Source organism: Globicephala melas, chromosome 2 (genome assembly GCF_963455315.2).
Source record: "Globicephala melas chromosome 2, mGloMel1.2, whole genome shotgun sequence".
Taxonomy (NCBI): domain Eukaryota; kingdom Metazoa; phylum Chordata; class Mammalia; order Artiodactyla; family Delphinidae; genus Globicephala; species Globicephala melas.
The window spans coordinates 68,059,822-68,085,568 of NC_083315.2; the positions used below are offsets into that span (position 1 = coordinate 68,059,822).

At 37.4% G+C, this 25,747-nt stretch overlaps 2 protein-coding genes across 11 annotated transcripts in view; one reads left to right on the plus strand and one right to left on the minus strand.

The window, feature by feature from the left end:
• MEGF11 (multiple EGF like domains 11) overlaps positions 1-16,051 on the plus strand; it is a 431,740-nt gene extending 415,689 nt beyond the window's left edge. For 7 of the 10 annotated variants that reach the window (XM_060294090.2, XM_060294098.1, XM_060294088.1 and 4 more), the window contains one exon: positions 1-7,459. In XM_060294090.2, the coding sequence (XP_060150073.1) occupies positions 1-161 (161 nt within the window). In that variant the 3' untranslated portion in view covers positions 162-7,459. Of the gene's footprint in view, positions 7,460-11,981 lie in introns of those variants that run through there. The other 3 variants (XM_060294093.1, XM_060294097.1, XM_060294101.1) reach the window with 2 other exon arrangements.
• On the minus strand, positions 7,097-25,620 carry RAB11A (RAB11A, member RAS oncogene family). The gene is made up of 5 exons (XM_030875229.3): positions 25,442-25,620; positions 18,907-19,102; positions 18,440-18,633; positions 17,394-17,474; positions 7,097-8,857 (listed from the first exon to the last, which is right to left on the minus strand). The coding sequence occupies exons 1-5, from the start codon at positions 25,479-25,481 to the stop codon at positions 8,718-8,720; spliced, it is 651 nt and encodes a 216-aa protein (XP_030731089.1). The 5' UTR covers positions 25,482-25,620; the 3' UTR covers positions 7,097-8,717.
• Positions 25,621-25,747: the final 127 nt, after the last annotated feature.

Below are 25,747 nucleotides of genomic sequence, written 5' to 3' on the forward strand. Positions count from 1 at the left end.
AGCCCACAGTCAGTGTGGTCCAAGAAAGCCGTGGTTGTAACTCCAGCTATATCCAGAATCCATACGACCTACCTAGGAACAGCCATATTCCTGGTCATTATAACCTCCTCCCAGTAAGACAGAGTCCTGCCAATGGGCCGTCCCAGGACAAGCAGTCTTGAGGGTTAAGCCTCTCTCTTGCAGTGCGCTCTGCTGAATGTTCTCTGACTCTCTGAAAGAAGACAATCCCTTGACTTGAAATAATGGTACAGACTGATTCCAGCTGCGTGTCTGTTATAACGTTCACTTGGAACTAAAGAAGAGCTTCCAAGTGGGACTGGGGTAACTGTTCAAAAGGTCCGTTCTCAAAAGCAAATTCTACCGCCCACCCACCCCCAACCCCAAATGCTACGGATTATATAATCTTTTAAAACATTTAAGATAAAGCTACTCATCAACATCAGCTAAATATATACATATTAATATTTATATATTAAATTATCTGAAACATGATGCTTAGAAAGCATGTAGAATAGGTTTTACCAACTTTCCTAGGAGTAAAGGGGACTGGGGAGGAGAGGGGATTACTTTAAAGCACCTGAAATGTATATGTGCTTTTGGTTCCTGTTACCATCACTTATCTGTTTTATTACCTAAGATAATTAGTACATGGACACAAACTATGCTAATATCAATCCTAAAGTACCTGTACATATATGTCAGGTCAATCAAATTATAACTGCCAAGATTACAGAGTTTAGTATACAGTCTAATGCTGACAACTTCAATTTTTTAAAATAAGACTTTAATGAATACAAATTAACTTTCCCTCTTCTGCCCCTGCTGGTAGTAGGAGGAAAAAAAAGTTTCCAAAGTGCAACAGCCTCTTTCAGTCAAACAATGATTTCTAGGCCAGCTTTACAAAATCTTGCCAATTCAAAGTTCAAGAACATTGCAAGCCAGTCCTGGCCTTGTCATATCTCCTGAGTCCATCCAACACCTCAGTTATTCCATGTGAAATGGAACTCTGAGATGATGCCTTTAAGCAAGCAGTCATAGACTGGTAAGAATTAAACATCCCTAAAAATGGTTATTCGGCCTCCCGAATTTATTTGGTTGGCATTCCTTGACTCAGAAGAGTCCATGCTGTCAAGCATATCTTCATAAATCTTGAGCTTGATGTAGTATGGAACCTAAAAGTGTAGAGGAAATTAGACAAAAGTGGATATAGGAAGTTTAAGTTGTTTTAAGTACATTATGCTTTTTGATGGAACTAAATGAAATGATCAAAGAATGGACTGTAATCAATTGCTATAACATGATGTAAAAACTTAACATATAAGTATATGAAGTACTTCTACCTTCTAAGCACCACCTACTGACATGGCCAAAAATGTATTACAATGAGCTAATGCTCCAGATCCCAGCATTCAGGTGTATCTATACTTCCACTCTAATGAATGTAAGTAAACTGGGGCTCGGCTGGGTCAAAAAGGAGCCTCTCCCAAGCCCTAAAGAGGACCTCCTCACAAGAATTAAAGACCAAAAGGGCAAAGCAGGGAAACTAATGACCACCCTATACCAACTCCATTCTCTGATTAACAGTCCAGGCAGTAAAAAAATACTTCCAAAAAGGTATACAGAGGAGGAACTAAGTGACTGTAAATGACTGCAAAGCTGGAACAGCTGCTACAGGAAATGTGGGAGTTCTGAAGCCCTTGATACACATTGGAAGCCTGCCATGGAACCCATTAGTTTGGGCAATAACCAGCAAAAGCAAGAAAATAAATAAATGAGTAAATCCTCCCTCCCCCACTTCACTCAAGGCTTAAGCAAATTTTATCGTTAGGGGAAAATATAATACTTACATGAATGCTGCATGTATGCATGGGAGCAAGTGATCAGCAATAGCAAATTTACTTTCAAAAAAAGCCTTATTAAAATATAAATACTAGAAAATTACTTTGTAGACCCAAGTAAATATTTCTCATACATATGTAGGAAGAAATAGAGATAAGAGACTTACCTCAGTATTTCAGGGCAGCAAGTGCTCAAATATCTTTCTCAAGTAAGGATCAAGAAGCATGGTGAAGTCAGATCAGCAAGGAGAAACTTCGTCTCAATCCCAGGTTTTATCTTCTTCCCTTAGCCTGCATGTACAATAACTGCTGCCTGGCAAACTGCAAACAAGCACTCAAGTTTCGTTTCACCTCTTTTTTGCCAAGTATCTTCTGGCAAAATTCAGCAAGAGGTGGCATGGTGGAATTGCTAAAGCACTGGGTCGAGATGTGAGTGTTACTTGTCCTCTCTGGGTTCCTTTTTTCCCCATGTATTGAAAAAAAGGTAGAAGCAGAGAAAGGTAAGGGAGCTCTGACAACCCTTCAGCTCTAGCATTCTATGATTTTTAAAGAAATGTAATACAACTCAAATCAGGCAATACAGTGAAGAAGGGAAAGGCAGAGGGTGTGATTAATCTATTGTGGCAACAGCTGCCTTCACTTATCTAAAAGTTACTGGTAAAAGACATTCCAATCTAACAGAGCACCTACTAGGAACTTCTGTCTAGCACTGTCACAAATAGGTTCATGGTCAACCTAAACATGTGCACTGTGCATTTTATTGGCAACATGGAAAAATCTGTTCAATTATTTTACAGAAATTAAGTTTTTACTCAAAGTGATGTGCATACAATTCAAATGAATAAGAAAAACACAATTACTGTACAATAGCGTAAGTGCAACTATGAAATGGCAATACTTTTTTAAACACCCCAGATTTGTAATATATTTGTTCACTGTGCAGAGGGATCGTACCTTGTACAAAATAAAATGAATTTCTCAAACTAATTTAACAAGAATGCCCACTGTTGTGTTGCAAACTGAAAATGTGTCTATAATCTACACCTTAGGTTTAAATGTAGAACTAACCTACATTTTGCGTGGTCACTCTAGGCAGCAAGAAAAGTGAAAATCATCCCAATAGATGTTTGAAAATAAAGTAAAAAGGTTCTATCAAATTTATAACAAGAGAGTCTCTTCCTTTAAAGTAATGAATGGGAGCAACACATTCTTATTCATGTACAAAAATTATTGAAATATCTCACACACATCAGTATACTCAAATAGAGAATTTCTCTGCTTTCACAAAGATCTGGACTCAAAGACAACTATTACAACTTGTGCTCAGCTCCAGAGACACAAAGGTACTTCTATGGAAAGGAATAAAGGCAAGTGTAAGGGCCACCTCATTAGCATAAGTGCAATGAAGAGCTGTCCACCAGAAGTTATCACCCACTACAGTACTCTGGGTGCATCTGTTTTAGGACCTTTTAAAACATATCCTTGTGACCTAACTGGTAAAGCAGCAGCAGAATTAATTTTGTAATAAAATACAAATGCTAAAAAATAGCTTACTGAATGCATTCAGTGGTATAAGTTTAAAATTTCTCCCTTATACTTTCAAAGTTTTGTATGTAATCCTCATACTTAAGTCAAACTAAAACCTTTCAACTTGTCAGTTCACAAGGTTTACATGATACTCAAAAGTTATTTCCACTTAATAAAATGTCTAACCAAGAACTTTTGCTATTTAGAGACTAAGACTCATTCAGAAAAGATCTAACAGACAATCCTTAAAGGCCAGGAGGCTAGGGCTTTGACATCTGAGTGAAAGACAAAACATAATCAAGGGATATAAGGCTAATAAAGGTATTTACTGAGAATAATAGTGCTTTAAGATTATGACTTACGAGGCTCAGAATACCACCCAATAGCATAAATGACAACCAAAGGCGGCAGGTTGTGCACTCAATCACTGCAAGTTGTGCAGTCAATACAGGAGATTCAAGAATGATACCATTAGCCATTCATCCAGCCAGAGGGAAGACAGAAGAGGCCCAATTAATCTGTATGTGGCAACAGAAGATGGAAAATCTTTCTCAGAAGGGATGGATGACGGATACATAAGGGATTCATTATACTATTATTTATACTGTGTATAATAATTATATATTATTTACGTAATAATTTTATGTAACAATTTTTTAAATGTTTAAATGGTAAAATTCTCAGACTATAGCCCCCCAAGCTAAACTAGAATGAACCCTAGGATTAGCCCCTTCACTCTTTTAGATGGTCCTTCCTTATTGTTCTGACACAGGGTTGCAGGAAGGATAAATATTAGGAATATAAGTATGAACAAAGCACTTTCCCTACCCTTGTAGATCTTACAATGTAGCAATTATAGAAGGGCAGGGATAAATAGAGGACCCTGGTGATTAGTCTGATAGTGACTATACATTTTCTTCCCTGACCTGCAGAGCTAGAAAGACTCTGAGCAGTGGTCCAACAGAAACCCAGAGAAGGAGGAAGCTCTGGTCTGCAGCGCCGGTTGTCAGATTACCTCCTTATTCCAGTTTCTGCCTCCCAGGCCATTGTCTAGCCCAGCAGATGGCCCTCCAGAGCCTTAGGAGTGAGTGCTAAAAGCCATACGCTTATTCATTAGGATGCGGATAACAGGGTCTGAGATTTTGTGGTTTGGGGCCAAGGTTAAGTTCTACTGACTCAACCACAGGAAAGTAATCCTGTTGCCTATTAATTTTCACCATCACTGGTACTGATAACATAGTAGTTAACAGCCAATATACATGACATCTGTGTCAGGACCTATCAATTCTATGCTTAATAACGTTAAATAATTCAACTCAAATGTTTACTAATAATTACTATCCTAATAGACAATGCCATTTATATCATGTGTGTGCACACATAAACCTATACACTTGGATTTAATCATTGGTTCTATTTGTGAAATCAGTCCATGGACTGATCTACCTTACTAGATTCCACTTAAGAGATTAAAAAAAAAAAATTAAACACAAAATGTTTTTAAAGGTTCTCTCTCCCAAACATGAATATATTTCAAAGTATATATTAAAAGCCAGCAGAAGTTTCTTTTAACAGTAAAAGCCAAAAAACAGCAGTTCTCAGCTCACAGTTGACATAGCAGCCCCTCAAGTGCTCCTCCCCCCTTAGTACATATGGTACTTTGATGCATATTGTTGAAATTGACAGTCATTTTGCAAATGTTCTGAAAGCTTTCATCTTATTTAATGGTGTTAACATGGAAATAAAGACAGCATTTTAATCAAGTTATTATAAGACCAAAAACATCTTGCAAAGTATACACATGATTTTTACTTATCTATTAAATTTAAATTTTAGTTAGAATGCATAATAATTTGGCTCTAGTACCTGAAGAAAGTATTCATTCATAGAATTACTGAATTAAGGCTGGGATAAACCCCAGAAATGGTCTAATCCAGTCCCCTCATTAACTGGAAGTGAGGTTCAGAGATAAAATGACTAGAAGACCTGTGACTAGATTCCAAGTCTTTCTCACCCAGTCCAGTGCTCTATTATAGCTGCCACTTTCAATCTTTAAACTCAGAATTTAGCATACTTTCTAATATATGCCTAGTATCAACTTCCTTTCAAATATTCTTTCTCTATCCTCCAATTCAGCTTTTAGGAAAATAGATACCATTATCTCTCAGTCTAATCCTAATGGTCTCCCTTACATAAATTGTAATGATATTAGCATTCTGTATTACTTTATTGTTACCATCAGCCTCCCACAGTTTCTTTAAGAGATTAGAATGACAACTCCAGTTTATTCGGCGTATTGTATAGATGAGTGAAAAAGGTGACCTGTCAAATCCCAGGAAGGGATGCAGCACCAGGACTGCTCCAACCAGGAGAACAAAAAGCAGCTCTTTAGCACTTGTTTGACTGTTATGCTAACCCACTAAATGTTGTGGGGAAAGAAGGTCCTTTCATTGTCTTTGTTCATTTTTTTTCACACAGGGAATAGATATCCTTATGCACAGTCCTTATGCAAAATTCATATTTTGTTTTGAATTTTTTTCTCAGGCTTATGATGTTTGTGAGACATCAAATAACCAGCCTCCATTTTTCTCCTCTGTTTAAAAAAAAAAAATCTCCAGAAATTGAAACCTAACAGGTTGGAGTAAGTTCTTAATTATCCACCCAGCCTTTGAGTTATTCTGCTTCTGGTGTTGGCCAAAATTGTCTAAATAGTAGAGCTTTTTTTTTCTTTTTAAGGTAGATGGAAGAGATTATCACAATAGCTCAAACCACTGAGAGGGTTTGCATTTTGTAAATATAAGTCACTGACGACAAAAATTAAGATGTTTATTTCCCCAAGGATGAAATAAATATGACTAGCTCTGATGGGCAATCCAAACTCAAGAAGTCTAACCTTCCTGCAGAACCCTCTGGCAGAAGACACCAACTAGCACCCCTCCTTAGAATTACAATTTAGCATACTCAGTGCAATGGCTAAAGAAACTTACCCTTACAGAGTAACAACTACTATTAGAGAGAAATCATAAACAGCATTTTAGAACAATGACATACAAGTTAAAATCAAGATGGCTAAGTGACTTTTCAGGACAATGCAATAGGTTTTTTAAAAATTCAAAGTTAAAATAACTGAAAAGCAAGGTCAAAAAGCAAAATACTTCTAAACTACCTTGAGCCCTAAATTGTCATAATATTTAAAAACTTAATGTTTCTTACTTGAGACAGTCTGTCTCCTGAGATACTATTCAGAATGAAGACACTTGTTGAAATGCAATCAGATTCATTTTCTACTACTACTTAAGGTTTCTTGGAATTCTCCCAAGATCCAACCATGCCCAAGGCAACATTAAGTCTACATCTGGTAAAAATTCAAAGTTACTTTATTCATTTTCAATTCACTACCTAGTTTCTCGTTCTCTTAAATAATTTTGTAAAAAATTTACTACCAATTTTGAGTAAAATAGTGATGGAGTCTCTTCTTGGGTCTGGTGACACTGTTACGTACCAAAGTACAGAGATTACTTTCCTAATGTTTTTGGTAATATTCAATACTTTTTCCAAGAACAGCATAATTGAACTATATGTCTAAAATCAAAGCTGAATTCACACAATGATGCCTCCAATTCAATTGTTTACTCTGTAATCCAAGGACCTATGCTCTTACTCATCAGAAGCAAATATTCCATGGCTACATCCAAAGCACTCAAAGGAAAAATATAATCTGACAACATAAAGAATAGTCCCCCTATAACAGTTTATTAGAATGTGAATATATTCCAAATCAATAACTAAAAAAAAAAAAAATCAAGTTACAAAGCATGCATAAAATACAAAGTAGCAATTTACAAATAGATAGTAGTATCTTCATAACCAATACACCAAAATAATAAAACGGCTACAGAGAAAAACTAAATTGACTAATCACAGCAATGCCTTCCGTGCGCCCCACACGTCATGAGCACCGCAAAAGACAGAAGATTAACTATGAAACATAGTAATCTATGCAAGCCCACACACATGTATATTTTGGGGATATTCCACCATCCTGAATTGTATCACTTTAGTTGACACAACTTGTAGAACACTTCAGTTAAGTGCTCAATACTATCCACAAGAAAACAAAACTAAATATTAGTGTGCACATTTCTGAATGAGAAATGAGTTGCTCCATTGATTTCAATAATGTAGTGGAAGAAAACTTTCAGGTTTGTACAATGCCTAAATGCATTCTATTTAACTCAAGGTACTATTTCATCTTGCGTACTAAAAGAATACATGCCTTTAAGTGGTACCACTTGAGCAGAAATTAACCTCTCACTGTATTCTTTAGACATACTGAAACCAGATATTTAACTGGACTATATTCCATAATATACTGCAAAACTCAAAAATCAGCATTGTTAAAATAATTTTCCATGCCTGCTGGTGGATATGGTGATAAAACTAGGTTGCATTTCATTTACTGGAAGGTTTTAAGACAAAATTAACACTTCACCATTGGATACTAAGAGCATTAAACCAGTTATTGCCTGAGCAATAAAATGCCACACAATCTACTGCTGGGAAATTGGAGAAGTTAAATGACTTGGGCTGCCTGATTACTGTAACAGAGGCACCTCATATGGAATTCCACCAGTCTCTCCAGTTCCCAGCCTGCCAGGCAGCACTGTTTAACATATGGCCCCATAACCATACTGCTACTGAAATCATCACTGTCTTGTGTTTATTAAGATAATTCTTATCCAGAAAAAAGTGCCCCCCTCTCTAATCAATTTTGATGTTTACAAAAATTAAAAAACAAAATTTACTAAACTACATAACCCTATTAAGGCATGTTAGAAATTGACTTCCAGAATAATGGAAAATTTTCAAGCTCTCAAAATTCTGCTATGTTTATAGGGCAATTCTTAGATTTATGGAAATATACACTGCACTGAGAGAAGAGTGTATTAATTATAAGCTGCTCTGTGGCAAAATGATAGCTTATTTCTATAGTCTTCTTAATTTGATTTAATCAAGACCAACAGATCTGAGCTTCAAGGGATCAAGTTATATTATGTCCTACAGTGACAGCTTCCATGATGAAAAGTAAACAATAATTGAGGAATCCAAACATTCAGTTTATTAAACTAAGGCTAGTGAAGCCATAGCATGAAAAAAAAGCTGCAGTCATTCGGGACAAGTGGGTGATTTTATAAAGCTAAAATCAAAAGACTTAAACTTAAGACATGGAAAAATTCATAAGTATGAGGAAGTAATAAAACACAAAAATGACCACAAGAATTACAAATATATTTAAATCTCAGACCTGGGAATTGGACTATACACAGCCTTCTAGGGGAGAAGAGAAACGCCTTATATGTTCTGACAGCACTGCACCTTTGGCTTGTTTTCAGTGGTTGGTGGAACATGAATAGGAACCACATTGTTGCTTGGAGACATGTCATTTTCACGTCTGTCTGACATTTGCTTCTGGGAAACAATGCGGTATATCTCTGAGTAAAAAAAAAAGAAACAGCAACACCCGGTGTGAACAGACCCATAAATCGTTGATAAAAAAGATACACAGAGGCAGAAGTTATATTTATAAGAGAAAAAAATGCAAATAAACTGAACAGAGACTGCATATACTCAAAGTTTTATTTTCAAACAGCCACTGATTTGAGTCAACCCATTATTTCACAACAATTTCCCTTAGGGTAAGAAGAGAAATAAAGGATTTCCATTTCAGAGGGAAAGGTTTACCAATCAGTTAAATAAATCTTGGTCTAAAGAGATTACACAGTTTATGGGCTTAGATCTAAATTTCTACCCTTACCAAAAAAACCTACATACATTGACACTGTACCACAGAAAAATATTTAAATCTGCATTATCAGACACGGTAGGTATTTCTGTTGGCTACATAGGGAAGCATACAACTTCATAAACAAGTCAAAATCCCAAAGGACTCTTGGAAAAGAAGAACGGAAAGATAATGTTTATCAGTGCCACCTGAACTAAAGTTAAACTATAATGAAATAATTATTCAAATCAAGCAACTTAAGATTTTCTATGACACTTATCAAAACTAATTGTTTAGCATCTACCTCTTCCACTAAACAAACTAGTGGATGAGGAACGTTGCCTGCCGTATCAGTAAACAAAGGATGATGGGCCATCAAGCCATCAGCCACTGCACCCACCCCCCTCTCCCACGGTGCACCCCGAGGGAATTCAGGATGGAGAAAAGTAGAATACTGGCCCTAGATAGTTAAGGTGCATATCAAAGGAGTCATTTCAATGAGCCCAGACTCTTGCAGCTTCCCATACAAAGAAAAGCCCTAAATTCATTAACTTGAGATGTCTGGTTTTCTTTAATTAACAGTAATCTTTTGATGTTCCAGACTACCTAGTTTTTGTTCAAGAAACTCCTATATATCCTGGCTCCTCCCTTAACTATCTGAGAGGCTATCTGAGAGGCTGCCTCCTGGGCTTAAGTCCTCAGCAAGTCCGCCAAATAAGACATAGTTCTCAATTTTTAGGTTGTGCATTTTTTTCAGTCAACAAACTGTAAGGACCAAAACTGTATCTACTTTATTCACTGCTGTATCTCCAGCATATAGTAGGGGTTTGATAACTAAGTACACGAATAAATGTTATTAAATTCCTCTACAGCAAGTATCCTTATTTAATATATTGTATTTGGTCTTACAGTGCACTGCCTAAACGTAGCTCCCTCTGACTATATAAACTCCTTACAAACAAAGAATGTATCTTACCTTTGTTCTCAAAGTGCTCCCTCCAAAAAAAAAAAAAAACCCTCAAAAGATAAGGGAACTCTAAAAATGGGACAAACTGACATGATATACCTATTATGATGGACTATGAAGTACAATATATTCCTATGAATGACACCTATGTATTCCTACCAAAAAAGTTGAAAATGAATTTATCATGAGGAAACAATTAGATAAATCCAGACTGAGGGACATTCTATAAGACAACTGGCCAAGACTCTTCAAAAAAAGTTACTGCCACGAAATACATTTAAAAGATGAGAATAAATGCTTTAGATGTGGGCTACAGCCCACCTATTTATATTAAATATATGTTAACCACCTATTTAAATTAAATAAATACAATTCAAAATCCAATTCCTCAGTCCAATAGCCATATTTCAAGTGCTCAATAACAACCCGTAGCAAGTGGCTATTCTATTCAGTACCCAGATATATAACAATTCCATCAATGCAATGTGTTTTCCTTGACTGGATCCTAGGTTTAAACTGTAAAACCCAAATCTATAAAAGACATTATTAGTACACCTGGAGAAATCTGAATATGAACTTGCACATTAGATAATACTACGTAAACAAAGTTCTTGGATATGATATACGGTATTGTGATTATGTAGGAGAATGCCTTTTTCTGAGGAGATAAAATGCTCAAGTGTTTAGTAGTAAAGTGCCATAATGCCTACAGTTTGCTTTCCAAAGATTGAGCAAAGGGGAAGAAAAGTATATTTACACATACAGAAATAAACCAAATGTGGCAAAATGTTAATAACTGAGGATTTTAGATGAAGGATATATGGGTGTTCACTGTATTACTTCTGTAATATTTGGAAATTTTTAAAATATAAAGTTATGGGGAAAAAAGGAAGTGGAATCATATTTTCAAATGTACGAACATCATTTGGATTCTAGGTTGAACTGTTAAAATTTGAGACAGGAAATTTTAATATTGTTTGGATAATAGAGGACAATAAAGAATTACTGCCAGTTTTTAAATGGTTTTGTTGTTACGGGTTTAAGTCCTACCTTTTAAATATACATCATGAAATGTTTACAAATGAAATGATGTAATATCTGGGATTTGTTTCAAAATAATGGGGGAGGGAGTAGGTGGAGGAAAGACTGGCTCTGAACTGACAGTTGTTGATGGCTACATTGGCTCATGATAATATCTTACTTTTGGTATGCTGAAAATTTTCCATAACAAAAAATTAAAGAAAAGGAAATGTACTAACTAAATTAATACATTTTTCCAAGTTAAAAACTAATTTCCCTAAAGCTGAATAACAGCAAACTGTAATCAACTGAATATGTAAACTAACAAAAACACTGACAGCTCGTGTGCCTTCTCTTATGCTTTTTTGGGGGAAGCAGGTGGCTAAAATTTATGTTTCAGAAGGGTGACAGTGGTTCAAAGGTGAAGAAGCACCAAGGGAAAAGATTAGATTCCAATAAAGAAAGGCAGACTAGAGTTTAAAAAAGAAAAAAGGATATGCAGGACGTGGAGTCTTCATTTGGATTCTTTTCATTAAAAAGGGATGGGACCGGGGCTTCCCTGGTGGCGCAGTGGTTAAGAATCTGCCTGCCGGGCTTCCCTGGTGGCGCAGTGCTTGAGAGTCCGCCTGCCGATGCAGGCAACACGGGTTCGCGCCCCGGTCCGGGAAGATTCCACATGCCGTGGAGCGGCTGGGCCTGTGAGCCATGGCCACTGAGCCTGCGCGTCCAGAGCCTGTGCTCCGCAACGGGAGAGGCCACAACAGTGAGAGGCCCGCGTACCGCAAAAAATTAAAAAATTTAAAAAAATTAAAAATAAAAAAAATAAAGAATCTGTCTGCCAATGCAGGGGACACGGGTTCGAGCCCTGGTCTGGGAAGATCCCCATGCCGCGGAGCAACTAAGCCCGTGCACCACAACTACTGAGCCTGCGTTCTAGAGCCCGCGAGCCACAACTACTGAGCCTGCGTGTTTCAACTACTGAAGCCTGCGTGCCTAGAGCCCGTACTCCACAACAAGGGAAGCCACCGCAATGAGAGGCCTGTGCACCGTCATGAAAAGTAGACTAAGAAAGCCCGCGTGCAGCAACAAAGACCCAACGTAGCCAAGAATAAATTAATTAATTTAAAAAGAAATTTTAAAAAGGGATGGGACCAGAGTGTCTAGGGTAAAGAGAAAGACAGTCATTCAATCAGGCTAGTGACTAAGAAGTAAAGATAATCATCAACTTACTGAAAAACTATACCATTCATTCTTTATTCTTTATGTTTTCTCCCTAATCCCCAACTGGAAGGCTCTTCTTTCTCAAGTGCAAATGATTAAATGTGACCCTCTACAAATTTAACTTCTTTACAAGTGGTTTTAAATATTACGTTAGGGGAACCAAAACAAAAATTATTTTGCAGGTTCTTAAATAAAAAGCAAATACTGGAAGAAAGTAAAAAGCAGAGTTCTCAGAGAACACAGAAAGGTAAATAATTAAAGAGATCTCATTACAAGGAAAGAAATTTGAGCAGTGTTATAAAACTGCCTGCAAGTACTGCATACTGTTTTGTAGAAGTAGATTATTACTACATTGCTACAGTCACCAAAAAGATGTCTGCTAATAAAAATGCCACCCAAGGCAACAAAGAAAAAGGAAAGTGCTGATCAGAAAATTAGGAGAAATTTTTTCTTTCAGTTAGAATGGGCACTAAGAAGCTACACAAGTAATTTAACATCTCTGTGGCTGGGTGTGTCACTTAAAAAAAACTTTGATAAGAAAATATAAAGCAGGTACCTTCTAGCCGGTATCTGATTAGAGAAGGTTATTTAAGTGGGGGGAGGGGAACAGGACTAATAACTTGCTAAACCAGATGCAAATATTTTCCTCTTTCAAGGGCATGTTCTCCTTTAGAACCAAATGTATGTGATATACCAATTCCTGTGCAGACCCTTTTCAAGAAGTCCAAAGGACAGGTAAGGTTAGAAAGAAAAGGAATTCTGCTTTATCGTTCTTATATCAGGATCTCCTGTATGAGATCTAAATATAAAGTAAAATATTAATATAAAATAGCTTTAAATATAACCGAGTAAAGTTAAATAAAAGACATATGCCTATTTCTACTCTAATGGAAATATGGATCAAGTTTCAAAGTAAATTCTAAGGAAGTTAAATGCAATAGCTCTAAATTGGGGAACAAAAAAAACTCAAATTCCTCAGTCCCTCCAAAAATTGTGAAAATAGCAGAGACCTGAGTTATCCTACTACAGCCTACATCAGAATTTGTTAGACCTTCTTCAAACCAACTGCTCAGGATGTAAGTTTCTTGAAGGTCAAAAAATGCTCTGATTTGACTGACACAAGGTTGCCATATGCAAAGAATCAAAGCTACTATGTCTGATTAAAAGACACTCACTACTCCAATAAAATTAATGCCTGAAAAACCCTAGCCTCACTTTTTAGAGACAATATGCTAAGTGAACTAAAATTCTTTCAACCAGGAATTCCCTGGCGGTCCAGTGGTTAGGACTCCATGCTTCCACTGCAGGGGGCACAGGTTCAATCCCTGGTCGGGGAAATAATATCCCACAAGCCACACAGCACGGCCAAAAAAAAATTCTTTCAACCATAGAATTAAGAATTTAGTCTCCATACTACAAAGATGGCTTGGACTTATTAATTACATGGAGAAGCCTGGAGGACATCATCATAACCAACATCACCAGTAATTAATAAGACAAACCAATATCATGAGCCTTCTGATATGATGCACTGAGAACACTTTTGTGGTATTCCTGCTGAAAATACATAACCAGAACTGAATCACAAGGAAACATAAGACAAACCCAAATTGAGGGACACTACAAAATAACTGACCCATACCCTTCAAGAAATGTCAATAAACAAAAGACAAAATGAGGAACTATTCCAGATTAGAGAAAACTAAAAAGAATTATGACAACTGAATGCAAGTATGATCTGATTACAGACTGTCTTTTGCTAATAAGGACATAATTGGAACAGTTGGCAAAATCTGAATAAGATCTGTAGCTTAACATTGATGTGGTACTATTACCTAACTCTCTAATTTTGATCAATGTACTATGGCTATGAAAAGACTATATCCTTGATTTTAGGAAATACACGCTGAAAAGCACTTAGGGATAATGGGCAACATGTCTGTCACTCTCAAATGGTACAGGAAAAAAACAGTATTATTTATATATTTAGAGAGGAAGAAAAAGAAGCAAGCAAGTGTGGTAAAATATCAACATCTGGGGAATATGGGTTAAAGGTATTTGCAAATACTCTGTACTATTATTGCAACCGTTAAGTCTGAATTTGTCAAAATTCAAAGTTAAAAGAAAAAAATAATACAGTATGGAAAATATGGATTAATAACATCCCTCAATGAACTTGAGGATGAAAGAAAACAAAGCTGCACTGAAATTTAGAGGCTAAGCAACGTATCAGGCTCACTCATGCACTAACCAACCACCTCCTAAAAATACCATCAGCAAAATTATGTCATGAAGTTACAGTCAAAGTCATGGATGTCAAGATTGGCATGGGTTGATTCTAAAAAAAGCAACACAGTTAACTTTGAAGTAACAATGGAGATACATTTTCTAATACATAATTTTGCATCTTAAAAAGTAAAAAGCTATTTTTTTCTTCCAGCAACATCAAAAGACAACATAAATGCTCCCTTAATACTGTTAACACGTAAGGCAGAATTAAGCCTAATGAGAATACTGTTCTATTTCCTGTTTCTCCTATGCATTAATACTCCCACTATTATATAGAAAAGTTTAGAACAAACATCCTAACACTTGCAAAACACAGATGTCTGCTGCCATATCCAGTGATCTCTGATCCCACAGATCAACACTGAGACATTACAGGAAGCTGAGGAAATAGTGGCTATAGAGAGAGAAAAAGTGGTAGTAGTAAGTGAAGCTCAAGCCTTGTTTGCTTTCAAGCAATATTAATTAAGCAGTAACAAAAGCTTAATCAAGAGTGAATTTTAAGAGAAACAGCCAGATGTTCATCATTCAGGACAAAACAGATCAATTTTAAGTATATATCACTGCTTATTGATTAGTTCATGTTTGAACAGATCATACGTTCAACGTCACAAAATGATACACAAAATAGTTAACTGCAGATGGAAGAAAACACTTGGCCTCATTTTCACTCAATATGAGAATAAACGGGCTATAAACTGAAATCAGAATGGGCTAGAATTATAGCAGAGATTTGATAGGACATAAAAAATAACCCAACAAGGACTAACTAAAGTTTTTTCAAATGAGGTTTTTCAGAGGCCTTAAGAGACTCACAGACTTTGAAGATGATTTAATTCACTCACGTTAAGACACTGAATCTTAGGACTAGAGAGGTTCACTGGCTTTAGATACACAGGGAATAAGAGCAAAGTGATAAAAAGTAAAACCTACAGCTCCTGGGTCTCAACTGAGTATTCAACACATTGATCCAAGAGAAACCACACAAGTGCTTAAAAAGGAAAAAAAGGATTTGCAGACATAGTGCATATTCAATCAGATCTTGCTTGCTTGAAACAATCTGCAATGAAAGTTGACACAAAGATTCTAAAACAAAGCTACTGTGTTCCAAAGACTGTTTATCCAACTCTAGCACCGGTCCTTTATTTACTATTTTTCTGATAACAGAAAAGAATTCTAATAAACCAGGTATGTAAATCATCAATATAGTTTATTTTTAATGAGTTTTTTTTCATACCTTCACTGCTATTTAGCTACCGATATCAAATATTTACAATGTACCAGGGACAGCTAAGTATTTTACATGTACAAACTCATGTACTCATTTTTGGAGTCTAGAGTAGATGTCTCAATGACAGACAATTCTTTTCTGTGAGTTAGGTTATAGGGACAAAAACCTTTAAGTCACAACATTAACAGTCAAGTCAAATCATATCACAAGGTATTTATAAATACAAGCCCTTACTTGAAAGAAAATAACAGAACTCCCAAAACATATTTCAACTTTACATACGAAGAAATTAAGGGCTAGAAAGGTTAAGTAACTTGCCGAAGATTATAGGAGCTAATTAATAAGTGGAGCAGCCAGGACTAGAAACCAAGTCAGGCTTCTAAACCCATGTTCCTAAACCCTAAGTTTTATTCCCTACATTTTTACAGTAAGATAACATTTAAAAGCTAAAATCTGTTGGTCTCCAATACAAGTGCTGCATACGAAGAATAAAAATCTTCTTACATTATAATTGGAAGCTCATTTACTTAACCATTACTCCATATATATTTTTTAGACCACATAAGATCACTATATATTAAGACTATACTCTAAATTATGAGTTCTTAAAAGTAATATACAGCGACCTCCCTGGTGGTCCAGTGGTTAAGACTCCACGCTCCCAATGCAGGGGGTCTGGGTTCGATCCTTGGTCAGGGAACTAGATCCCTCATGCCACAACTAAGACCCAGCATAGCCAAATAAATAAATAATTTTTTTAAAGTAATATACATTTTTAAAGTACTTAAAAACAACTCACTGAAGTGCCTATTAGAGGATTAAGATTAAACTTTCAGATGAATTGTTCATTCTATTAAAGTCAGGGTAAATATGAGTCAACATAAATAAAATGTCCTCTTATTCCTGAGGTTGACCTGGTCTACACATCCACATTCCAAAACAGCATGAATTTTGTTTCTTTCCCACTACTTATTTAAACTTTTCAGTATGTAATCACTGGCTGATTTTCTCCACAGGTGACACGTTGCTTCTTATCCAATAATAGATCATGGCAGAATTTTACTTTTTGTTTTCTCATTTAAGTTTTTAAGAATATATTTTTCCCTGGGTGCTTCTATAACAAATCAGAACCAAGAATGCCTTTTCTTTACTGAATTTCAAGAAGACATTCATATCTTTCCATAAATGGGATTTCAATATTTATTTTCTAAAAAGTACCATTAAGCATTGCTTTGTGCTTATGACCATGAAATATGGAATTCATGGACCAAATAACAGAAGTGAACAAATTATTTTCAAAGTATTTTTCCCACTATAAACCAGATGAATTAGGATGATTAAAGCTCAGCAAGCAAGGGTTGTTAACTAATTTTGTACTCTAAACAGGTCTTGCGATAGTAGCTCTCAAATGATAGTCATTCTCAGTGTGATTTTATAGTTTAGTTTCCTGATTAATTTGTTTAAATTTCCTTCCTAATACTTCAAATTCCCACTGGTATAATCTAAAAATGCAAGTCTTACCTGTCAAGATTGTCTGAAAAGCAGCTTCTACATTTGTAGAGTCTAGAGCAGATGTCTCAATGAATGACAAACCATTCTTTTCTGTGAGGAGACACAAAAACTTCAGTCTTGTCAAATTTTAATACAAGGGATGTATTAAAGCTTTCAAAAGGAAAGTAACAGAACTTTTTTAAAGCCCAAGACCTCCCCAACTTCTTGAGGAATAAGAGCACATGTTACTTCCACTTTAGTAGATTAAAAATGACAGCAAGAAATTTTCACTGACTTCTTAATTAAAATAAATACTCGTTGCATCTAAATACTACCACTAGCAATGAACAACACTAGGCATAATGTAGTAAACTTATCAAATACTCAGCTAATTTCATCCCTTACTGGGCTTCTCCCCATCAACCACATAGCTATGGTATGAACGTGGGTGGGTATATGTGATTCACTCAGAATTCAGTGACTGTATTATCTGAAATAAAGCTTCTCTCCCAGAAAACTGAAAAACTGTGATAGAAAATTTTATTCACAGCATCATCAATAGTGGAAGGTCACAATTTTCACTTGTCAAGAATGTACAATGTTGCCTTCTAGTAGGCTGCCCCTACCAATACGGAGTCAGTAGATAGGCAGAGCCTCTATTAAGCCAAAAAAGTTACAACTCCTAAGCAGCTACACCCCTGTTGGTCCTTGACCACTCCCTGGGCCACTACTTTTCGGACACACATAGAACAAGCCTTAGTAAAACACAGACATAATGGAAAAACGCAGGAAGCACAGAATAAACATAGATTTCATCTACCCGTTCCAGGGAGAGAAAAGAAGACAGTATTCATAGTCAACTTTTGGCAGCAAAAACTCAAAATACTACAGTTTTAATAACTCAAAGTTAAGCAAAAGAGTTGTACAGTCATCACACACTTTCAAAACAACAATACTTGTTAAGCATTCATCTTTACCTTTCCAAAACTACTGTAACCGATTACCCTCACGGGAGGGTTATCAAAACTGCAAGAAATACAGAATCACTGTAATATCACAGAATTCATACAACTAACCTGCAAAAGCTCTTGCTTCATCTGTAGGAACCGCCCTGAGATGGCGCAAATCACTCTTATTGCCCACAAGCATGATAACAATGTTACTATCAGCATGATCTCTCAGTTCTTTCAGCCATCGCTCTACATTTTCATATGTGAGATGTTTAGCAATGTCATAAACCAATAAGGCACCTACAGCTCCACGATAGTATCTGAAAACAGAAACATGTATTTAACTATTAGAAAACAACCACAAGATGGAAGAGAACACCAGAAAAGACTAAATATATGGTGTATATATATATATATATATATATATACACACACATACACATATATATAGTTTTAAACACACTTATAAATTTTAGAATCCTAATACCAGAATTCTTTAAAGAAAACAAAACAGTACCTTTTTCCAATACCAAAAGTCAGTTAATTCACTTAGGTAGCCTATTTCACAGAACTTAAAAAACTATGAGACTTACGCTGATGTTATAGCTCGGTATCGCTCTTGCCCTGCCGTGTCCCATATCTGTGCTTTTATTGTTTTCCCATCAACCTGGATGCTTCTTGTTGCAAACTCTACTCCAATGGTGCTCTTGCTTTCAAGATTAAACTCATTTCGAGTAAATCGAGACAGGAGATTACTCTTTCCAACACCAGAATCTCCGATAAGGACAACTAAAAAGACAAAGAACTTAATGTCAGATGAATGAGGCACACACATTCACAATGCCATCATGTTTTAAAGCAAAAAAAGACAGGGCATCTGATTTTTAAAAAGGGATGAGGGTGGGGGTGAAGCTGAGTGCCCATGTTATCAATCGATAAAACCAATTTATACTTTTTAACGTGTTTCTACCTGCATAGTGACTTCCACACATCATCTTCCACACACATCATCTGCTTAGCACAGATAAAGTATCCTGTCTCACACATGCAAATTTTAATCATAGGTCTACTAGGCACTGATGACAGGCTAATGCATTAATTTAACAATCAACGCTATACCAACCTTACTACCTTAGAAGGTAATAACTTGAAAGATAAATCCTAAACCAAATGAACAATTTATGATATGAAAATGTATTAGACATGAAAGCAACAAAGGATGTTAGTGCCCTAAGTATGTCTACTTAGTCTCATCAAAGCCTGGAAGACCTCAGGACTCATACCTAGGCAAAATGAAACACACGTAACACAGACGGCATCATGTTTATAAACGTTGCCACCCAGATCACAGAAACTACAATGGCCCTTTCATAGTTCCATTTACCAGACTGGCAGGAGACTAGAGACCCCTCCAAAAAGAAACACCCCACTAAGTTTAACAGGGGCCCTAGAAAGCTGACTAATAACTCTGACTTACTCTGAGTCAAAGTCAAAGCAAGGAGGGCCTACACTTTTACTTACGACTTAATGACTTAAAAAAAAAAAAGGTTTGATTAGATGAATTTATTTCCTATGATTACTAAAGGAGGCAGTTTATTTACTAGCTAAATACAGTGGATTCTTTTTCATCTAAGGTGATATTACACTTCAAAAACAATGGGGAAATAGGCAGTCAACTTGTTTTAAAGCATTTCTATCTGAATTTAAAGAACAAATGAGTTCACAGGTTTACAGAATCTGAGCTTGATAACATTTTTTTCCTTGGTAAAAAATTTTATCAAGATTTCAGAAAATATTACACTTATTCCTACTGTTGACTACTAATGCTGCTTCTTAGTTCTTATTAGCTAATTGACTTAGATACCAGGACCAGATAATCAAACAAGCAAGAATAACACCAGGAATAAGACCATGCCTTACTGAAGAGACTGGTATCTGGTAGACAGTGACAAGGGCAGTGAAAACTGTGAGAGCTCACTGCACTCAGGTCAGAGGGCAGAGTCCATTACGCATTCCTTCCTTGCCACAAGAGTGGATATAAGCTGGCCTCTGGACAGTCTTGGAGAGAGTACAATTATTAGCAAATGCATATCTTTCTGGCCTCCTCTATCAGCTCATTCAGCAAGAAATCATCCCGGCAGCAGTGACCCCATGCATGAAAATGCATAGTTATTTCTAGTTATATAGTCAATTAGAGGTGTCAGAGGTACTGCAGCAAACACAGATAATACAGTAACTGCTTTAATTTGGATACCAGGGAAGAAGATGCTAAGGTCATGAAAGTAATGTACAAAAACAATGCACTTCCAATTTTATAGGATAGTTGGTTGATTTGTTAGTTCTCAAGGTCCCCCATTCTAGATGTGAAATGAAATCCCAGCTTCAGTAATCAAGTCCACCCTATTAGCAGGGTGTACTCACTGCTGCCTCTTAGCATAAGAGGCTGGATGTTCTGCTGAGGAAAACTCCTTTGAATCTTTTCTGGCCCCATGCTAGCACTGAGGTATAAAAGCCTCACTTGAAGTGGGAATAGCAAAGAAGGGAAAAACCAAAAAGCTGAACGTTTCTACTGCATAGGCACTCAGATACATCAGATATATCGATTTAGAAGCCAGTCATTTAGTTTAAAGCCAAAGAGCAAGACATCTAGAATGATAATGCCTTTGGAAAATAAATAAATAAATAAATCAAAGAACACTTTCCCCATCCCACAAAAACTCTAGTACTTTCAAATTTTGGTCTCTTGCCTTTCAACCTCCACTTTAATGATTATGTTCATTATCTCCCCATCCTCAAATCTTTACGCCATCATAAAAATATTTAGTGAGGGCATGTTTTCCCCTTGATATAATCAATTAATTTTAACATAAAATTAGTACCCTTATCTGAAAATAATTCAAGATTCATGAATACTTTATATAGTATAAAATAGTTATCTCAACTAGACATGGAAAAGGCTGACAGAATTATGACTAGCAACTTCTTAAAGGACTGTATTTTAAATGACAACAGAAAGTATTGGTTTTTTAAGAATAGCGTTGCCAAGATGATGCTGAGAAATGACACACTAAGGAAAGCTGCTTCTATTCAGTTGCCAAAAGAGAAACCACACCAAGAAAGGTTATATTTAGGCTCACTAAAAAATAAACAAACTAGAATGGATTAAATTACCTAAACAACAGAAGAGAATTTACTGGTTATAATTAAAAAAAAAACAAACCAAAAACCCGAAAGTTCATGGACTCAGACTTAATTTCTAATCAAAACAGTTTCTCTCATTAAGATGACAATACTTAATTGATTTTTTTAATGAGACAAACTATATGATCACATCCTATAGTTCAAGAAAGGAATTTGAAGTTTTTCCTATACTTCCTAACTAGTATCTTAGGTTAAAAGTACTTCCACTTTAAACATTTTATAACTATAGCCATCTACATAACATATATATACGTGTGTAAGCATAAATTAAATAACAGCATCTGTATATGAAACATGTATCACATTTCTAAAATAACCTGATAATATTCATTACTACTTGGTTAACCTCATCTGCTGAATTTTATGTATCATCTCTAATATCTGATGCTAAATTTGGTTCATTATATATTAAATACTAGGCTGCTAAATGCCATAAAAACAGAATATACATATTAACTGACCATTATTTAACAGAAATTTCCAACTCTTCAACCACATTTAGTTTTACACACTCTCTTGCAAACTAACGTACTGGGCTAAAATTTAATTCAACAAATCAACCATAGTATCTCAGACCTAAAAGTTATCACCTGAAGGAGTAACTGACAATTTTCATACTGGCTTTTATAAATAAACTTGGAGATCTTTCTACTCTTTCAACTATTCATAGTCCAACCTCACCAAGAGTCTTTAAAATTCAATAAGGCTGAAGTAGACAAGTTTTTCTAGATTCAGCAGAACCCAAATTGCTCAACCAAAAGTTGTGAAAGAAAACCTATCAAGATGCAAGACAGCAAAGTTCCTATGGCAATCAGCTGATGGTTAATTACTACTGACCTTCAATGAGACTGAAAAGAAAATGGTGTAGACTATGTATCCAGGTATTTTCAGAAAATGTGACTCTGACTGAATTGGTGTCTACCACAATATTTGTAAACAGGAACTATGATTGATTCATAGTTCATTTATGTGTCCCAAAGGGCCTTAACCACATTGTGTGTAAATATTTGTGGAATTAAAGTTTTTAAAATAAAAAGTCGAGTTTTAAAAAATAAAATTAATTCCCCATCTCCACCAAAAGTCTCACTGTTGAACTTAACTAAAGATTAATGTTCAAGAACAAATACATAGTTTAGAATAATGCTCCTGCTCTCCCCACATTACATTCCCACTTGGACCACTCCATCCTACACCAACCAAAATATTCCTTCATTTTCAACTGGTTAGAGTTACAAACTAATTTACAATTCCCTCAACTCTTAAGTTTGCTAGGTAAGCATTCTTCCAGCTGGACAGCTGCAGCTCATCTCAGGGAATAAATCTATGTAAGAATGAAACCACTTAAAATGAAATTATTGTTGCTTCACTTTAAATTATAATTGTATAAATAAGAAATTGGCTATATAATCATCACAGAAGTTAAAAAGTGACTCATATCCTGTAAGAGCTTTAAAAAAAAGTGGAAATCTTTCTCAGCAGAATTTTTAAAACACCTTATCAAACAGCAAAATGTACAACACATGAAACCATAACCTATGGAAATATAAAACACTTTAGGAGGTCCTAGTTTTAAGTTTCTTTACTAATACTTAAATGCTCTTACAGTTACAGATTCAGGTTTAAAAAAAAACCCAGTGAGAACCATAGTAACTTCTTTCACATTATTACCATTTATTGAGTCCTCACAGAAGCTAAAATTTTACAATCAGTCTCATTTAATTCTCACAACAGCCCTGAGAGGTGTTTTTTTTTTAATAGATGAGGGAACTGAGGCTCAAAAAAGTCATCTTTCCAAAGGTCACAAAGCAAATGTAAAACCTGAGTCACTATTTGAACCCAGGCCTGTGTGATTCCAAAGCCCTGTGCTCTCTCAATCATTGTTAGTAGGATGGTCTAAACCCAAGGCTAAGTTAAAATTTCTTAAGCCAATCCAGGATACTGAGTATTCTTCGTGAGAAAATAACTGGCTTCTACAACCAACATTCAAGTTCTAAAACAAACAGGAGAAATACTCTGATAGTCTATCTCATCCTAAATTACTTACTTCAGAAGTACCTAGCTGCCCACTGCCCCTGCACCTGCACCTTGTTTAAAAAAACAAATCTCTCTTTAATGACTAAACCCCAGTCTCCAGGGTCGCACTTAAGTAACTGCACCAGACCTCAGATGCCTTCAGTCAAGAGTGTGCAAACTAATCCATGTTTCTTTTTTCTATTTGTAAAATGCATTAAGTACCCTCTTCTCCATAAATGCCTTTCCACTATCAGGGTAGTGGGAGTGGATACTGAAGGTACTCACCCTATATAAAAATTTCTGACCCAGAAGAATAAGTGGTGATAAGGGCATATCATCTGCTAGTGTGCCAAGATTTGCAAAGTATTGGTAAAGCAATGTTTCCTGCTTGTTTAGTCAACCATTCTTAGCACCCAGTGGCAAAGTCAGAAACAGTCACCAAGCTTAACATTCTTTTTAAACTCCACCCTCCACTGTAAAGCTTTAATAGCAATGGCTTCTTCCTCCTTGGTAATGATCTTTGTTCAGCATACTACTGATGGCTGCCCTCCTAATTCAGGAGCAGAGAAAGACCATCAGAGAGAGCGCATTCATCCAACAAAAAAAGCATTTAGTGTACTCTTCTCTCAATGAAAACTGTATCCGTTATTTTTGTTGATTAAAAAAAAAACTATTTGGATTCTTTCTGGACTAACCAATAATTTTTTTTCACTCCCCACCCTCCAATATGTTTTGTCCAAGTGCACTACATGTTTCCCTACCTTATGAAAAATACTTAATTTGACCAAAGAGCACGCAACTTCCCCATGCCGCTCCCCCCTCCACCTCTGGGAAAAGGTATGCGGCCAACTAGGACTCTTCCCTTCCTGTTCTAAAAACACCAAAAGGTTGGATCCTCCCAGTGTTGCAGCAGGAAGCAACCAGTCCACAGCGATAAAGAAATCTAGTATTTGTGCAGCGCACAACCTTTCCTGCTCAGGAACTGGGCCTTCAGGTCTGGCAAGGATAACAGCCACCACCCATCCGCAACCCCTTCTCTCGAGCAGAGTCAAGAGCTATCCCAGGCTGTCTGCCGCTGGGAAGGGAGGGTAGAAGAAAAAAGGCTAGGTGGCAAGTCACATCGGTCTGCCGGGTCACTGCGACAAGTGCGCGCGTGGGTGCTGGGACGATCCCTCCTGCCCTACCCCCCCCCCAGCGTCGGGGTCGCACACGAGACGTGGGAGAGCTCTTCAACTATCTGGGGAGGGAAGGCAGAGAAAGAGCTACCAATGCTGGGGGCAGTGCGAGAAGGTTACTGACCGAGAGAACTGTGGGGCGGGTGGGGGTGGGGCCGCCGGCCCGTGCGGCTTTTAACCAGGGCCTGGCCCCGGTGATGGAAGAAGAATGCTAGGAGAGGCGTCTGTCCGAGGGGAGGGGAAGGGGCCCTCCCGAGAGGAAAGGGCGGCGGATAAGAAAAAGACCGGTACTGGGAGCGTGCGTCGAGGGAAAGGTGAAGAGCGGAGGGAAGGGCCTGTCAGAGGGGCTCAGGGAGGGTGTATACTGAGGGGGAGGGGGCGCTCAACCCGAAAAGATGGACGGTGGGAGGGGCGCCCCTTTGGAGGGGCCCTGGAACCCGGGGAGGAAGGAAGGCGATTTGGGAGACAGCAGCCGGCCGCGAGAAGGGCGCAGGGTAGGGTCTCTGAGGCGTCCTCAGGCCTCTGGGGAGGTCGCTAAGAGACCGCTGTGTGGTGAGGATCCCCTCTGTGACGGGAGGGAAAGGAGCTGAGCTAGGAGACCGCAGGACGAACCGCACACAGAGGAAGGGCTGAGGAAGGCCGATCTCAGGGCAGGGGCAGCCCGCGGGCGGGTCCCCCGGGAGTGTCCTGGGCCCCCGAACCGGGACTCGGCGGAGAGTTCGAGAGCCCGTGGCCTCACCTTTGAAGAGGTAGTCGTACTCATCGTCGCGGGTGCCCATTGCGCGGCCGAGAAGCGAAGGGGCGGGAGCAGCAGTGGTACCGGTGGGACCAGGGGGCGTCGCTGCAGGGATAAACCGAACGCCGAGCTTCAGCGGCCGGACCCGGTAAAGAACCCCTCCCTGCCGCTACGCCACTTCCGGCAGGCCCCCGCCCCTAAGGGGAAGTACTTCCGGAGAGGCGGTGCCCCGCCCCTGAGCCTAAGAAGGGCGGCGCTCTCGGGTTTCGCTTACGTTTTCAAATTCTCGTCCCCCACTACCCCGCACCT

Coding starts and splice junctions, on each gene's coding strand:
- RAB11A (XM_030875229.3), bottom strand. CDS start 25,481: ATGGGCACCCGCGACGATGAGTACGACTACCTCTTCAAAG. Junction 19,103..25,441: donor GTACGACTACCTCTTCAAAG/GTGAGGCCACGG, acceptor TTGTCTTTTTAG/TTGTCCTTATCGGAGATTCT. Junction 18,634..18,906: donor TACCGAGCTATAACATCAGC/GTAAGTCTCATA, acceptor TTCTGTTTTCAG/ATACTATCGTGGAGCTGTAG.